Below are 18,184 nucleotides of genomic sequence, written 5' to 3' on the forward strand. Positions count from 1 at the left end.
TTTGTAGGACCACTTGTTTATATTTCCTATACTGAAGAGGATGGCAAGGAAAATACCCACTGCGGCAAACCCTTCATTATAGATAGTCTTTGAAAGTGGTTCTGGGGGTTTGGGGCACTAAGGAGAAGCAGGAGGCAGCTGAGCTGAGACATTTGTGATTGTAAGGTCTTTAGGGTGATCTATGAAGAGACTGTCAAAGACAAAGGCAGCTAAACAGCTGTATCACAGAAAGAGCCATGGAGAACAAGCTGTATGATGGCCCTACCTAGGGATACTGCTCCAGTCGTTCAGACCCCAGAAAACAAAAGTGCTTGTATGAAGCAACTTATTAGAGGAGCAGAAATCACATATATCAGGTCTAACCAACAGGAAGATGAGCACCACATTTTAGGTGTCACAGAAAGCTGTTTGATATTCATTCATCACTGTTCACATGGGTACTGGTTACACTGCGAGTACCCATCAAGAATGACTAAGCAGCTCCCAATCAGCCCTCCATATCCTAACACTGTCAGGAACACTCATCCTGCAGACAGCCCTGGGTGTTTGAAAATGTGATCAGAGGATAACTTTGGCTTCCCTGATCACGTAATGAGGTTCCACTTGCTGGTAGGTGAGAATGGAAGATTTCAAAGGATTAACACACATAAGAAGCTCTTTCTGCTTGTTAACTTGAATGAAGAATATAACTGGATCACAAGCAAAATATCAAGAGTCCAAAGATGATATATCAGGGCAACCTGAACAAGAGCCTAAAAGTAAGAACAAGTAATTATTCACACAAAGTTCGTAAGAAACAAGCAAATAATCCCTTGATCTTAGAGGAGTGCATACTAATGCATGAAGCATAAGGAAAGGAGCTAGAATTCTCTGAATGTCATCAAGACTATGATCTTCTCTGTAAAAGTCCATCCCCAGCTGGAATACTAAAAGAACGAGGATACAGACAGTTCATAAACAACACAAAACTAAACAACACAAAACCAAACCACCAAGGAAAATAAATTCAAGTGCCCATGAGTGTCATGCCCTTAATCTAAAGGGCATAAACATACAAATACAGGGAGAAGTATCTTGGAAGTCTGCAAATAATATAAGGAGGTAAAGCACATAAGTGCTATCTAACTGCAAGCTTACTGCAAACCATCAAAAATTGTGGACAGAAAGATGATGACTTTTCTGAGCAGGCAGAAGAGTAACAAAAAGTCCTGTGCTTTTCTTCACATGGAGATACTAAGAACCTAGGCACCTACTGAGAACTGAACGCAGCAGAACTCCAGCAAGAGTTCAAGGAACTTACTTTTTTAAAACATAGAAAGCAACCACAGACTCTTCCTTTAGCTGCTGCCAGCAAGAAAGAAGTGTTTGACAGTAAACAATGAGACACAGTTTGACTGGAAGTGAACCATCAAGTCAATGGTTACTTAAGACAGAAAGGAAGGAAGAACAGCAAGAGACAGATTTAACATCATTAAATAAGAGCTCACAGAAGGCAAGACTAAGGCAAGGAAAAGCTAATTCTCAAATGACACAATAGAAACAAGTTCAAGAAAACCAAGCACAGCAAGAGATTCAAAAACATAGCAATAGAAAGAAGACTCAGAAAACACACACAGAAAGGGATTAACAAGTATAACAATGGCAAGAGAATCAATGGAAAAAGCTACAGGGAAAAAATGAAGTAATTTGCACAAAACAGCTTGAGACAGCTAAGAAATAATCCTATCAGTACACTACTACTACTAAGAGAAATTGTTCATTACTGAATGAAGAGGGCAAACAGATTAAAGAACGAGTTCATTTCTTGTTCTTCATTAATTTCCCCTAATGAAGAACAAGTCCTCACTACAGATATCAACTGCAAGCAGGTGACTAGCAAAATAAGCACAAATAAATGGGTAAAAACGCCAGCCCAGACTCAGCCTATTTTTGGAAATAGCCATAATTACATTTTTTTTCCAAGTTGACTGGATCTGATAACATTCAGCCGAATTGCTCAGGAAATCCTGTGATCTGTCTCAAAACCGATAATCCTATCTCTGAAACTCATGGAGCATACCTGAGATCAGAAGCTTAGAAAAATGCAAATCATATAAGCTTTCTTAAAGCAAATACACAACCTCACCCCTCAAAATAAAACGAAAAAAAACCCAAAACTGAGGGAGAGAAAAGGGACAATGAAGGACCTGAGGAATAATAGTGGCTTGTCTTCAGTTCCCAGAGAAGTTAATCAAATATATTCAAACAAATCTTTTTAAGCACTTAGATGATATGGAGATGAGGAACAGCCACCTTGGATTTGTCAAAAATGAGCCATGTCAAACCACTACAACTTTCTTCCATGACAGTTAAACAGGGAAGAAAGAATAAATGTCATGATTTATTTGATTAACATTTGTGACAGTCTTAATTACTGAGATTTTCTCATAGACAAACTAAAGAGAAAGATTTTACTGGAACTACCAAATATTTCCAAAGAGACACAGGAGACTATATGCAAACGAGGAGTCAACAAGGTCAGACAGCTGGAAAAAAGCTAATGCTACCTTGGGATGTATAGCTTATGTGACACATGACATAATCCTTCCACCTAATACTGCTCCAGTAAGTCTCAGAGCAACAACTGCAAATCATTCTGAACACAGGTCTTCAAACCAGACAGGAACAGCTGGAGAAAAGCCACAAGAGAACAACTACCAGATGTAGCCAATATTACCTGCCAGGAAAGGCTGGAAGACCTGGAGACACCAAGCTTACAGACACACCAAAGAGAGGCAGAGTCAGCCCTCTGTATCCCCAGCAAACATAAGAAGCAAAAAAGTGCAGCAAGTGAGATTTCTCTGTGCAATAGAAAACACGGAAATTTTAAGGACAAAGATAGACTGCTTGGTGAGGATGTGAAGTCTCCATCATCAAGGTCATTTTAAGAGCAGGTCAGACAAACAAGTGACAAAAGTATCATCAGCACTGTCTCCACTGGCTAGAAGATGGGCAAATGAATGTGATAAAAAAAAAAAAAAGATGGAATGAAATTTTAAGTCAAGATTTTACAGCACTGATAAGAGATTCTGGAATATTACATTTAGCTCTGGTATTGAACTTAAGAGAGTTTAAAAAGTGCAGAAGAAACCAAAGAACTACCAGAGACCCAGCACACGTGCTAAGAGTAACTGAGAGTCTAATGAGTTTTGATTACTGCAGCAACTGCTTTTTTTAATAAATGAGTACCTTCACAAGAAGAAAACATCAGGTTCTAATGGGCTCTTTAACAATAAGAATCCCCAAGAACCATGACCTATTCAGCAATGATACCTTTGGAACATGAAATTAAAGACAGGTGTTTCAGCAAGATTGTAGCAGAGCATTTTTGCAGAGAGTAAGCAGCTACTGTAGAGTAGCTGCAATCCCGGCTACTTGGCTAGCATGAGATTTAGGTAAGGTAAAGTAAGCACAGTTAAATTAGCCTGGTTATGAGCAGTGCTCTGAAAGATGATAGCTTGCATTTGTCTCTGCTTCCTTGAGTGCAATTAAAAAAAAAAAATAGGAAAAAACCCCAAAAGAGTATTGAAGAAAATTAATTGTAGTTTTCACACAAGTCATAGAATGGTTTGGGTTGGAAAGGTCCTTAAGATCACTCAGTTCAAATCCCCTGCCATGGGCAGGGATGCCTCACACTAGACCATGTCATGCAAGGATCTGTCCACCCTGGCCTTGAACAGGGCCAGGGATGGAGCATTTACTACTTCTTTGGGTAACCTGCGCCAGTGTCTTGCATCAAGGTAGATACTGGCCAATACTGTTGTCCATTACTATTTTAAATTAAGATAAAAAGCTCTATAATCAGTGGAGTCTTCCCAAAGCATTTCACAAAAGGGAAAAAAACAGCAAAACTTCCCTGGTAGCTACCCAGCTCCAATGTACCTCTGTGCTCAGACCACCTGCCCGCTCAGTGCCTCCTCACCAGTTACCCAAGTGCATGCTCTCCCTCATGAATGTGCAAGCGTGACTAGGACGGTGGAAAAAAAAGCCCAATGAGAAGGAGAAATCCACCCAGCAGCGGCAGCACACAACAGCCATTCTTTATGCCTTTGCCACCAGTGTCACAGTGAAGTTGAAAGAAAATTACATTGCTTACAAGTAGGCCAACTAGATCATGATGTCTGGCTTGCCAGAATGAGGAGCTACCTCCTCCCTGTTCACTGATGTCGATCAAATTTTGCTTCAGACGAAAGGAAGGATTTGCCATGTATTGGAGGGTCAGACAACAGGTGCCAGAAGACATCTTCTTCCAGTGATCCTCCCATGGTTTAACGAAAGGGATTCATGCTCCACTAAACCCCAGTAAACCCCACTAAGCAGAGACACCTACAAAAGAAATAATCACCAGATGTAACTCCTCCCTGAACTAACACTTATTAATAGATTATTCCTTTATTTATCCAAACTCTCTCATGTCATAGACAGCCCCCTTACAAAATACCCAGTTTGGTGAAAAAGATGAAGACAAGAACACTAAAAATTTACTAGTCAGAACTACAAAGCCGTGAAAGCATTGCATCAACTTCTTTAGCCAATCATGAGTTAATACAAACACTAAAAATCCCCTTTGCACGTTGCTTCAGAAAGTTAAATTATTCAAGCAAGCTATACAAAAGAATGTATCTGCAGCAGAAGTGTCACATTTAGGACAATGGAAGCAAAATAAAACAGTGAAGACTGACTTCCTGCTACAAGAAGGAAGTACATGAGTCAAACCATAGAAAATCTCTTCTCTTCGGAAGAATTCATCCTTAACATGGGAAAACAATTAAAATGTAAAAATACAATTATTTGGTAATGATTTTTTAATATTAGGGCAATCAGATCAGTATCCTCATATTATATAACATTGCATACTATGTATCAGCCATTTCACCAAGCCAAGACTTCACAGAAAAAGCTAATGATGCGGATGCTGACTTTCAAGATAATCACAAATATTAACAGAAGTGGGAATAACTTTAAAAGATATTTTTAGTGTCTTCAGTATAAGGCAGGTCTAGCACGGCTTAGGATCCCATAGGCTTTAGCAGAAAATAGATACGGACTCCTACAAGGTTTCACTGCTGAGTTGTCAAATCATCAGAAATACTTATTGACTGTGAGGCTGAGACAACCTCACTAACAGGTAACATCATTAGGTGCAACCTGCTGACTCCAGTTTGTTTCAGAACTGCCTTCAAACTTACATTTCTGTGTCCTTAGTCACAAGCCAAGCACTCATTCCGGCTCCTACTGAAAGCTCTTCTTGCACTTAAGGAATAAATTCCCATAGGCCATTACTAGCAATGTTTCAGAACAATCCCTACACCTTACCTTATCACTAGATTTTTCACCTGATTAAAAATGAAAGTATAGGCTCAAAATTAGTTTATATTTTGACAAAACGTATTCCTCCTGATTCTTCTTATGAAGACATATGATACAGCCACGAAGTTTAACAAACATGCAACAAGCAGTCAAATAATATTCAAAGTACGTGATTAAGTGTCATGATTTCCCCATGGTTCTAAAAGGCAGAAAGCCGGGTTGCCAATGACAGCACTTCTGAAAACATTAAATAATAATTAATATTTAACTTAGTTACTGTGCAATGTTCCTCAGTACAAAGTTCCTCCTCCTCCTACATAAGGTTTCAAATTTATAGCTAAGTGGAGGATACTGTACAAGTATGGTAGCCTGCCTCCAGGAGAGAAAAAAAAAAAATCATTATTTTTTTTCCACTGAATTAATAAGAATCTTTTATTTAAGCAATCTCTACCTGAAAATTACGGAAGTTTAATTTTGTCCACGTTTAATCACATGGTTCAGACTCTAAGCCAGTTGTGACACTAACAAAAAAAAAAAAAAACCCAAAATAAAAATACCCCAAATAAACCCTTCCAAACCACTCTGCTTTAGTCTGTTACTGCCTCAAATCACAGCAGACACCACTACAATTCCCTGCAGACTCCCTGAAAAGAAGCAGAGAATGACAGTCTAGCAGAGATGAATCTTGGGAGTAACCAGGAGAAAGCAGTCAAGATAAAATAAAGATGATCACACAGATAAAACTGCAAAGTTTCTTCTGACAGTAAAGGAGTGTTATATCTTCTGCTGAGTGACAAAATAAAACCTTAATTCATCTGAAGCCTATTCCAGTGAAGATTTGGTTTCAACTACACATTATCTATGGCCACATAGATAACTTATGGCCATTAACATGAAGTGGTGAAAAACTTCTAGTGAACCCCAGCTAAACCACTAACTTGCCATCTGTTGTGGCAGCAGCTTATTGAAGATAAGCAGCCTGGAAGCATTATGGCAATTAAGAAATCTTTTGGTCATTAACTCCACCACCAATTAAACACTAAAGGCTGTCAGAACTGTCCTGTGCCTCAGAATTGCCTTTTAAAACAAACTCTTCTGTTCCCAATGACTAGATTCACTACAAGACCCAGTGTGGTGAAGAACTTCTAAACATTTACTCAGTTACTTTTGTTCAAGAGCCGCAACACATATGTACCTGTTCTCCTAATCCAAACAAAATGTACATCCACACATACGAAGTATTTACTTCATGCCTACGCTTATATAACAACCTCATTAATCCACATTCAAAAATGCCATGTTTTCAAAAGCTTGGATACATGCACACACACGTATGAGCATGCACACACATATTCTCAGTCACGCATCTGCCCAAGACAGTGTCTCTGGGCTTGCGCCAGTCAACACCAGCGTTATCCAAATTCAGAGCCTCACATCCATCTCTGTGAAACACTCCCTACAACAAGTTTGAAACAGTCAACTATTGCACTTTCTATGGTTATAGAGCTTGAAAGAGGTGCGGTAACCTCTTGTAATAATCACAAGCTAACCAAAGTCTGTCTATGAAAACACTTTAACTCCAGGTATTGTTAAATCACACTTTGGTTTGTTGCACCTAAATCTATGGAAAAAAACCCCACTTAATATTAGAAAACAGCTGAACTACCCTTGCAAACAGTTCAATGGTAGCACTTCCTTCCCAGCTGTGGATGAGTTCTGCTCCGCAAGCTATAGCCCCTATTTCTGTACACAGAAAAACACCATCACTATCGCCCCCCAAAAACAAACCAAACCAACCAGACAAACAAAAAACCCCCACAAACACACAGAGAGGACCATCTTAGTTTAAAAGCAAGATTACTTTAGTCCCAAAAGCAATCCAAAAGTTTGCAGGGCCCACAATTAGTGTACTGGCTCCAATCACATCAACATACAGCTGTTTGCATTAGTTCTCTGTGAGAAAAACCTCTAAGAGAAGTGTGTGGCAGAGAGCATTCAAGTCAGGCACCCCTGCCTAAAGCCGCTTCTTTTGTTTGTAATGAGCTGTCATTGATGCAGCCTGACAGCACAAAGCTTAGAGCAGAACAGGAGTCAAGGTAGATCCTTACAGCACTTTGAAGAACATTATGTGTACATTACATTTAATAGTTTCCAACAAATTTCAGCACTACTCACAATGGGATAGGCCCTAATAAAGAAATACATAAGATTTTAAAGTGTCAAGGCTTGCATTAATAGACATTATTAGATTTAAGATTCAACTGACAGCCTTCTTTTCTTTCCCTCACCTTACAATGCTGATGCAATTAAGTTTGTTTTAGATGTCACTAATGACGGACACTGAAAACTTACAAAGGATATGACCAAGACTTATTAGTCAAGTTAAAAAAAAAAAAAGTTTACATAACGTCATGCTCAGTCTGCTAAAGTGCCCCTCTTTCATTAACTTACTTTCCCATTTCAAAAGGCTAAGCATGTTTCCTTAACACCAGTAATGCTTGGTCTTTCACAACTTTTTCTCCCCTCATCCACATTAACTCATCTCCTACATCCTCCAAGAAAAAAGAAAAAGGCATTTTAATCTTGTTCTATTCAGAAGACCCCATCCTTATTTGCTGACCACAGACTTCTCTTGAATTACCAGATCAGTAACTGCCACCTGTTTCTTCTGACGGAGAGAATAAAAGTAGACCAAAGACAAGCAGTCCATGAGAAAGCAGTACTTGGCTACATACAAAGTATATCCAGGTGCTGTTTCAGTCTTGCTCAGATGTTGGTCCAGTTACATACATACAGTCCATGGCATACACCCATGTTAAGTTCACCATGAATCTAGATCATATACTAGCTTAAATGACCAATTTTAGATGAAAACTGGCTCAGGAGATGGATGGTCCTAACACAACATGCCAAAAGCATTTGCCCCTCTTCCCAACAGTTTTCTGAGTGCTGTAACTAAATTAGTTTCCCATTACTGTAAACCTCCTTTAGCTTCTGATGCGGTAGAGGAACATGCCTACCTCTACCCTTTACTGTACAACACCCTCTTTTGGGAATAAATTCAGCAGTTCGTGCTGCTATGCTTGCAGATTCCCTAAACAAGACCTTAAGGGGTAGGTAAAAGGATAACTACACAAAAACTCCTCTTATTTCATTGCTGTCCACAGAAGTCTAAATATGTAAAAGCCTTGGCAAAGAATTCACTTGCCAGTGTTTACATTCGTAACTCAGAAAACTACAGACAGTTATGGGGCCATGAAGCCCTTTAGATTTCTACAGGTCAAGTATTGTTTTTACTCACTATAGCTAACATATTAACCGTGTAATATTTAATATCAGTCACTACAGCTCTATATGATAGTGGTGCATATATTTTTGCACAGTCTTTAGAAAGCTTACCTCTTCAGCATATTCACTGATTTGGGACATAAACCAACCACTGCCCAGTTCTCTACACTGTTTGGTTTTAAGCAGAGAAGCTGTTACTTCCAGAAAGAGCAACAACTACCTTACAGATCAAAGTGAGCAAAGCTGACACTACAATGCAAACTATGACTAAACTAACACTTCTGATACCTAGGCATAATTAGTAGCTAGAAGAATCAAGATGGACATGTGAAAATTTAGATCTAGTACACTGAAGTCCCCTAGGCTGCCAGCTGGACACCTCTATCCCGCCTGCTAACTTTTCCTGGAGAAGACAAGGAACAGCTATTTAGAGCAGCAAACACTGCCCCAACAGCTGATCACATCCTCCATCTGTTCACAGCTCAACACAGATCACTGAACTGCTGCCAAAGCAGTTAAAAAATAAAATTAAATCCCCAGCTTTTTCTAAGAGCAATTGCCAGCCACAGACACTCCCTGACATTAGTCCTTGCTGCCTATTGCAGCACAGGGCTCCTGCCTCTGCGTCGCCACACCACCAGCAATCCACCTCCCACAGCCACCTTCTAAAACAAGTAGAAGATGAGACCGCAAGGGAATCCCTAAAACCCTGATGCTGGTGGCTGACAAGTCTGCTCCAGATCAAGGCACTACAAAACTCTGGACTTCAAAATACTGACTTCTGCAACCCTCTAAAAACTTAATTATTTATCTGGATGACTGTGGTCTCATGGTTTTGAAGCTGCCTTCAGAAGCAAACACTTGACAAAGCTACTTCAAACCAGTTCAATAGATCAGTGTGTTAAAGGATGACTTCTGTGAAGAGTTAATGCTCATGAGACCTCACCTTTGTGACATATTACCTAAGTAACACTACAGAGGCATTTGTAGAGTATTCTGTTCAATTTCTCTAGGCCTGAGAAGAGACAATACGTCGCAGTATTTTATGGAAATACCCAGAGCTTTTCTTCTGAGAAATGCACAATGGAGTCAATCTTTCATTTCCTCCCTATAAATGAGCAAAGTTATTCTTTGAGTTTTAAGAAATGACACAGGGGGCCACTCCTCTCAACCCTTCCGAGCTTCAGCTTTGGGCTGGTTTCTTTACTATTAAAAGGAAGAAGCCACAACTGAATAGGCAAGTAGAAGCTAAGCACGGCCTCATATAGAAATTTTTAGTACTATCCAACTCTGGGTACCCAGCCTGTACAAAAGACATTCAGAACTACATTTTATGGAGAGTGGAGAGATATGACCACTCTACAGAGCAGCAGAACAGGACTGCCTCCCTCTCAGGTGTCTGAGTGTCTTCTACAATCACCAAGAATTTTGAGATGGAGAGAACTACATCTGCAGCTTGTGCAATACATGGTAAGTTGATTATTTAAGATCATGGTTAAAGTTCACACTCAAATGTTTCTCTCCAGCACTACCACTGGTCCAACCTGAACAACTTCAGTCCAACAGCCTCAAACAAGCTCACAAGCAGCCCCACTGATTTTTTTCCCTAAAATCCACTTCATAAACCAGTGCTCAGACTAACTTCTGCACCACTAAAGCTGTACATTCTGTGATTAAAAAAAAAAATAGAAAGAAAATAAATACTTCAAGAAAATTACCACATTGCTCAGACCTATCTTCAATAACATTCCTGGTGTGTTTCCTCACATGGGTAGGAGGTAAAGGTCAATAATGTCATAGGCTGCCTTGAATTTTTACAATATAAAATTAAGTAACTCTCATGTCAAAAAAGCAAATGGCATATTGATTTTACTGCATTCTCAGACAAGTCTCAATTTGGACAGTTCCCATAATAACATTAAGAGCAGCATCATAAATGTCATGTTCCAGCTGAACTCATCTGCAGCACAAGAAATTCTGAACTTGTAGATAAGTTCTCTTTCTCTGCTCATATCCTCAACTGCAGCATTCTTCTATCCATTCAACTTAATTTTTTCCTTCTGTTTAATTATCCTAGGAAGATTTCATACATCAAATACTCTTTTTCAAAACAAACCAGTCCAAAGCTATCCCAGTCGCTATTAAAATAAAAGTTATGACAAGAAAGGAAAATGTAGGAACTGTTTTCATTACCTTAATAAAACGGGATATATGACCTCCTTTCCCACCAGGGAAGGAGCACAAACAAATATTAAATCTTCTTTGATTACCCAGATCCATACAAACCTGAAACACTGCCCAGCACATCCATGAAGCCCTTTACATCCTAAACAAAGCAAGTTCAGTTCCCAGTTACCTCTCCACAACACATCTTCAGCAGACCTGTATTTGTTAAGAAGCACACCCACTACACATACATAAGGGACTAAACATTAGCCTTGTAGGCATCAAACACCAGCAAACTGAATTTCCACATCCACTCATCATTCCTTGCCAGACAAGGGGAAGAGAATAAGCCTGGATTCCTTCCTGACACAGGCTGTGTCAGAAAGAATCTGAGGGTTCCCCTCAAGGTGAGATATGACTAGAAAGGATAAATGCCAAATACCACCAAATGCCAAATATCACCAAAATACAGTGATATTAAATTAAATACCAGATGAAGCTTCAGGTAGTCCTTCGCAATCAAAAAGATGCAGGATAAGAACTATAGAAGAAGTCTGAACATTCTCATCAATGTGAGAATTTTCACACATTTCACATGTTTCAGAACTATCTTTACATATTAATCTAGTTCCAAATCAACAGGGTTTCGTCTTTGCAGTCAGGAAACAGAAGTGTTGAGGAAAAGGGAGTCACAGTGTTTTTTAAGCAAAATATTTATCTCTCTCTCATTCTCTCTCAACCATTTTGCAACCAACACAGCAAGGGGAAAAAAAGAACCAAACAATCAAACAAAACAAATCCTTTGCCTTCACACCAAATCGAGTATTTCATAGCAAAGCCATAAGAGGATACTTCGCTAGTGCAGATCAGACACTGCTGAACCAAATGCCGTTTTTTGGGATGCACTTTTCACATGTTTCATTTAACAATTCACAAATGATTATTCTCATTATCAATTGACCATGGTGCAGCAGGTGCAGGAAGTGGGGAGAAATGGAGCACTCAGGGATTGGATATACATCAAGGTCATGAGTACACACAGGCACACACTTCCCAGGAGCAGTATTACAAGATCTGAAGGTACCACTAACACAGTGCCTGTGGTCTCAACTCTATTAGCTGAAAAATACCTTAACTGATCAGGGGAAGAAGCCAAGAAAGAGCTATTGATGTGAATGTTATGCAACTATTCAGCTTGGTTTAAAGTTTGAACTGTTCTAGGTAGATTCATTTAAATCACAATAGATTCTCTTCCTAAACTAGTGAGTTAACTCAACCATACCACCTAAACCCAGTCCTAATAGCTTCAGCCCATTCTGTTACATCTCCTTTTATTAAAAAACCAAGCAGAGCATAAGTTCTTCAGGGAAGGGACTGTATGTCTGTTTCAAAACAAGAAAGACTGAATTGCATTTAGTAAGAGGAATACATGTGGTACTAGACTGTCAAAAAGACTTATTTTTCACCATGTGTTTAGACATACCTGCTTCCTCAGCCTGAACAGCAGAAGTTAAAAAAGTATTTTAAGTAATGGAATGTATCTAGTTTACCTGAGCCTTGACAAAAATTGGCTAAAGTTTGCTTTTGGAGAGGAGGAAGCCCTATAAAAATACTACAGAAGTACAAAAGCTAGCTGTTTGCTGACATTCTGAGTTCCTGACAAAGCTCTGCTTTTGTACGCTCTTTCTTTTGGATATTTGAATCATAGAGGAGGAAGAGAGGAAAGGGAGAATCTTAAACAACAAATCAAGTACAGATATCAGTAAAATGTAATGAGCTACGAAGCTGCTGAAAAAACTTGTCTACAAGGTAGCAATGTATGGTTTGCTATGTATAGAATCTCTGTTCAGAAAGGAGTATCTCATAATAAATAATCCAGTGAAATATCTTATGACAATTCTGAAACATACAGTTCTCAACTGTAAGGAGAGTTAATACATTAGTACACTTGACAGACAATACTTTGAAAAAAACAAGTGAGAGAATTGTAAAATGGCTACTAAATTATTCCCCTTAATAACACAAGACCAGTCAGGCCTGTAACAGAAACTACTACTGTAGCTGATCAGCCACTGACAGACAACTCTTCACTCCAAAGCACCTGAACATGTTAAGCAACAGCCAATTTTACTGCAGTATATGAGTTAGGCAGTGATTGATAATCAAATGCATCTCACCACATCAATAAGCCAACCATCAGTCAAAAAGTGATGGGATCAAGTTACGAAGGCCTGATGCAATACATCATTGATTAAAAAAACAAAAAAAAACCCCAAAACAAAAAAACACACAATAAAAAAATCCCCCAAACAAATAAAAAACCCACAAAAAAAACAAAACACCACAACAGAAAGCAAGACCTATTTGTTTAAATATATACATTAAACTTCAAAATATTTATTTTATTGTTACAAGTGACTTATTTAAAGGATATTTGACTCTTCATAACATTGCTGTGAACAGTTCTGTAAGGAAAAAAATAAAACTACGGAAGTCCTGCAGTAACACCACACAACTAAATTAATTAGTTTCCAATTCCAGTTAAAGTTGAAGCAGTTACAGGTTTCTAAAACCGAGATATTCCCTTGCACTAAAACACTGCCAAAGCATCCTTAATTTCACTATCATTCTAAAATATCTGACAGTGCTAGAGAGGATGAATCTGGATGCTATAAAGCCTGTGCATGGGGCAATATAGCTTCCAGGAAGATTCCATTAGGAGTTGCCCACTTGCATCCCAGGACAAGACTCAACATGTACTTTGATGCAGAACTTAGCCTAAAGTCTTAAAAACCCTCCAGATAAGATATATAAAATCCTCAAAGTATATTTGTTAGTGCTAAGAGGCTTAGATAGAACTTCAATACTGGCAGGTGTGCTTTTAGTTTCAACCCTAAATATAGCCATTTTAAAACTCTGTTCAACCTGTTGTTTAAAGCATGTTAAAAGCATACCTGATGCTAGGCAATTATTGACACACAAGAATGCAAAGTGCAAACAGTATTATTCCTTAAACATCTTCTTTCATTCTATTTTAGACGAGTTTTGGAAAAGTAGCTAATAGAACATTAGTAGAAGAAGGATGTGACCACTACATCCAGAGTGGATGCCCTAAACCAGCGAAATGACAAAAGCTGGAAACAGAGAGCGTGGTAACAATTAGAAAACATTGTGCTGTGCCGCAAATACTAAATTCATGGGGGTTTTCTATTTTGTATTTCCAGATATTAAAAATACAAATTTGTCCAGCAGAGAATTGGCTGATGAGTTCTCCTACCAACTAACAGGAACTTCACAATATTCAGAGCAGCCCTGCAGAGGACTTGAGAGTGCTGGTCGATAAGAAAATGAACATGAGCCGGCTTCAGTGTGCGCTCACAGCCCAGAAAGCCAACCGTATCCTGGGCTGCATCAAAAGGAGCATGACCAGCAGGTCGAAGGAGGTGATCCTCCCCCTCTACTCTGCTCTCGTGAGACCTCACCTGGAGTATTGTGTGCAGTTCTGGTGTCCTCAACATAAAAAGGACATGGAACTGCTGGAACAAGTCCAGAGGAGGGCCATGAGGATGCTCAGGGGACTGGAGCACCTCCTGCATGAAGACAGGCTGAGAAAGTTGGGGCTGTTCAGCCTGGAGAAGAGAAGGCTGCGTGGAGACCTCATAGCAGCCTTCCAGTATCTGAAGGGGGCCTATAGGGATGCTGGGGAGGGACTCTTCATCAGGGGCTGTAGTGACAGGACAAGGGGTAACGGGTTAAAACTTAAACAGGGGAAGTTTAGATTGGATATAAGGAGGAAGTTCTTTCCTGCTAGGGTGGTGAGGCACTGGAATGGGTTGCCCAGGGAGGTTTGTGAATGCTCCATCCCTGGCAGTGTTCAAGGCCAGGTTGGAGAGCGCCTTGGGTGAGATGGTTTAGTGTGGGGTGTCCCTGCCCGTGGAGGTGGGGTTGGAGCTGGATGATCTCAAGGTCCTTTCCAACCCTAACTATTCTATGATTCTGCGTAAGATTAAAGTAAAGCAACTCTGGTTACTACTTTACAGCTACTAATGCGTTGCTTGCTCTTCATCCAGCCAAAATAAATACTGCACCTAATTTAGAAGTGATCAGCCATGTAAAATACACAGTTTTCTTTCTCGCCTTCATCCAGAAACAACTCTTTGAGTCTTTCACTCAAAGAACCAAGTCTTGTTTTGAGCAGGTACCCTTAACTAGCAAATTATTAACCATTAAGGAGATCCCATTTTCATGTAAGTAACAGTCATGTAATGATGCTTTAAGATTTCACCTTTGCTTTCATCTTTGAAACAAGATTATCAGTTAACTTTTAAGCACTGGCAACTTTCATATGTCACCACTGCTGGAAAAATATTGAAAATGTCAAGAAAAAGGTCACTGAAACCAGTATGGAGAAAGTAATACCAACTTTAAAGGAGTATTACAGAGTATAAGCATTTACCTTTCAGAAACTGAGCACAGGTATTTATCCATCCTCAAAATCTAATTCTGACATGTTTATCATCTGATTAAATAAGTTGCAGGTTTATTCCACCTTAACTAACTTCTTAATTCTCAATTTATCCATCAGTCTTCGGAATCACTTGTACCACACTCAAGTGAAATGGAAACATTTGACAAATTGCAAACATTAAGAGTACAAGCAAAAAAGATCAATTAAGACAAAGTTACAAATGTATTCAAAATAACATATTGTGCATGCTTGTGAGAGTATGAATAATATACCAGTACATGTAATTTCCCAGAAATTTGATACTGTAATGCTGTATTTAATTTTGAAGACATGACTTATGCTTTCTAAGTGCAGACTCGTGAAGACTGAGAAATGTTGTTAGGCACTACTTAGTGTGAAAGAAAGAAGGAACATGAAAGAAGGAGACAAGCACTGATGTTGCCCTTCAAAGATGAATTTCTGATAAGAGTGTGATCAGGTTACAACTAAAGTCCTAGGCTACACCTAACCACAAGATACAAACATCAAAATATAAAAATAGTGGAGACTTCACTATTTCAATCATATCAATGTCCCATTCTGCATATAACTCCACTGCTTGTCTTACTTCCTTTGGCATTATCATATTTATCCCAACAATACCAAGGAACCTGTGGTCCTGGAAAAGCTTACAGTCTAAGATGGAAAACAAGATCCATCTTCCTGCAAAAGGTTTTACCAGGAGACAGTTTAGTGATGACTTGCAAAGTTATAAATAAGAACTTGCACACCTCTTCACCATTATGCACATTGTTCTTCTGGATACGTGAATCACGTAAGGGCTACTGTCCCAAAAGGAAATTATGCCTGAAGTAAGTGTCAGATTAGAAGACATACACAGAAATGGTTAATCTACAGCACTGTGGATTTTGGGTAACCAAGTATGAGACAGTAGAAAGACAAGTTGTAAAGAGCAGGGGAAACAAAAAAAAATCTACCATCATCAAATTGCTTGTTGACCTATCAAAATAGGCACAAAATAACACGGACAACAACAAAAAAAAAAAAAAAAAAAAGCCCAACCATTTTTTACATCATATTTCAGACACTTTACAACACAAAACCCATTTCTTCTATTTCCCCCTCATGTGCACAAGTTTCTGAGAGTGCGAGAGGAAACAGCAGTCTGTATGACATACACGTGGAAGTCAGCAGGAAGTGCTTTTGTAAATATGACGCCTAAATGCAAGCTTTGCACAGATAACAAAAAAACTGAGGTAACCTTTGTGAGAGGAAGGAACATAAACTTATTGACTCTTCTGTCACTGGAGCCAGCAGGATACCTGTCTAAAGGCCTAATCCCTGAGCAATTTTTCATTAAAAAATAGACCAATTAAACCACACAATCTGCTCCCAATAAATTTCACCATATTATGAAAGAACGTAACAGATCTAAATTATTCTGAGGCACCAGAGTGCAAACCACAGCCCGAGCTATAATGAACCTCTTATGTTTAATGAAGTTGTCTAGTGCAAAAAGGGCTCAATATTAACGGAAACACGGGAAAAAAAGACATACAAAGCTCTATTTCTGCTCTTTCAAGGCCTGCCCACCTATTCGTTACACCTCCCTCACCAAGGTGGGGCCCGAGCCCTAAGACCCCCGGGGATGGGGACCCTGGAGCTGGCTCCTACCGGGATTTCAGGAGAAGCCCCAGGACGACACGGCCCCGAGCAGCCGGCGCTGCCCTTCCCCCACAAAGGGTGGGGAGCGGCGGACACTGCCCAGCCCCACCGCCCCGCCACACCGCTGCCCCCCGCCACTGCCAGGGGCCCAGCACTGGCCTCCCCCGCCCCGCCGAGACACCGGGGTCCGCACCCACCGATGAGGGCCGGCGGACTGAGCGGATGGTGCGGCAGCAACCCCCCCCCCCCCCCCCCGGCTACCTCCGCCGCCCGCGTGGGTGTGTGCCGGGCCCGCCGCAGCGGGATGTCACCGCCGCCCGCCCCGGCCCCTGCCCCGGCCCCGGCCCCCCCCTCACCTCACTGTGTCCCGCCGCTGCCCCGGCGCCGCCCAGGGCTCCGTTGCCGGCGGCCGGCGCTGTCAGCAGGCCGCCCACCGCGCTCGGTGAGGCGGCGGCCGCCTGGGTCGCAGCCCTCAGAGGGGCCGCTCCCGCCGCCGCCCCGGCCTTGCCCAGGCCGCCGGCACCTCCGCCGCCGCTGGGGCCCGGCCCGCCGGTGCTGCTGAGGCCGCCGCCCCGCTTGTTCTTCCGGCGCTTGGCTCCGCGTTTGGCGTCGGCCGGACTCATCGTGCCTGACACCCGGGCAAAGGAGGAGGGAGCGGGGAGGGGAAGGAGGGGAAGGAGCGCGGGGCCGCCGAGAGCGCCCGGGAGTGGAGGGGACGGGCAGGGCCGGGGCACGGTCCACCCCGGGCGCCTCGGAGCAGAGAGCACCAACTGTCACGGCAACGGGGACTCCTTCGGCCCCAGCACCGCTGACCAGAGTTACCGTCCAATATGGCGGACACAAGGGGAAAGTGATCCCCCTTTACGTCGGGGGGCTCCCCCTTGCGCTGACGGGAACCCGCGCCGCGGAGCATGCTGGGATGTGCAGTTCTCGGCCCGCGACACAACCCTTCCCTCCTATGGCAGAAGGAACTACAACTCCTGTCGTTCCCTGCGAGGCCCTCCTAGGCGCGGCCGGTGAGCTAATCCGTCCCCGCGGAGCAATCTGGGAATTGTAGTCCTCTCTGGCGCCGTTACCCTCACCAGCCGGCGTTGCCACCCCGGTCAAGGGACTACACCGCCGCCCGGGAGCCGGCGAGCACCACGTGACGCCCGTCGTCGCGCCTTAAAGGGGCCGCGGGTCCCGTAGAGGGGTGAGGCAGGGGGAGCCGTGTTTCGTCAGAGCGGTGGGTGGGCTGCAGCCCCTTCC

The 18,184-nt window shown here is 41.6% G+C and overlaps 1 protein-coding gene across 3 annotated transcripts in view; it reads right to left on the reverse strand.

Annotated features, from left to right (window-relative positions):
- Positions 1-17,780, reverse strand: part of FAM193A (family with sequence similarity 193 member A) — an 82,059-nt gene extending 64,279 nt beyond the window's left edge. For all 3 annotated transcript variants that reach the window (XM_065660591.1, XM_065660600.1, XM_065660582.1), the window contains exon 1: positions 17,293-17,780. In XM_065660591.1, coding sequence (XP_065516663.1) covers positions 17,293-17,559 — 267 coding nt within the window. In that variant the 5' untranslated portion in view covers positions 17,560-17,780. The remainder of the gene's footprint in view (positions 1-17,292) is intronic.
- Positions 17,781-18,184: the final 404 nt, after the last annotated feature.

This window comes from Lathamus discolor, chromosome 1 (assembly GCF_037157495.1).
Source record: "Lathamus discolor isolate bLatDis1 chromosome 1, bLatDis1.hap1, whole genome shotgun sequence".
Lineage (NCBI taxonomy): Eukaryota > Metazoa > Chordata > Aves > Psittaciformes > Psittacidae > Lathamus > Lathamus discolor.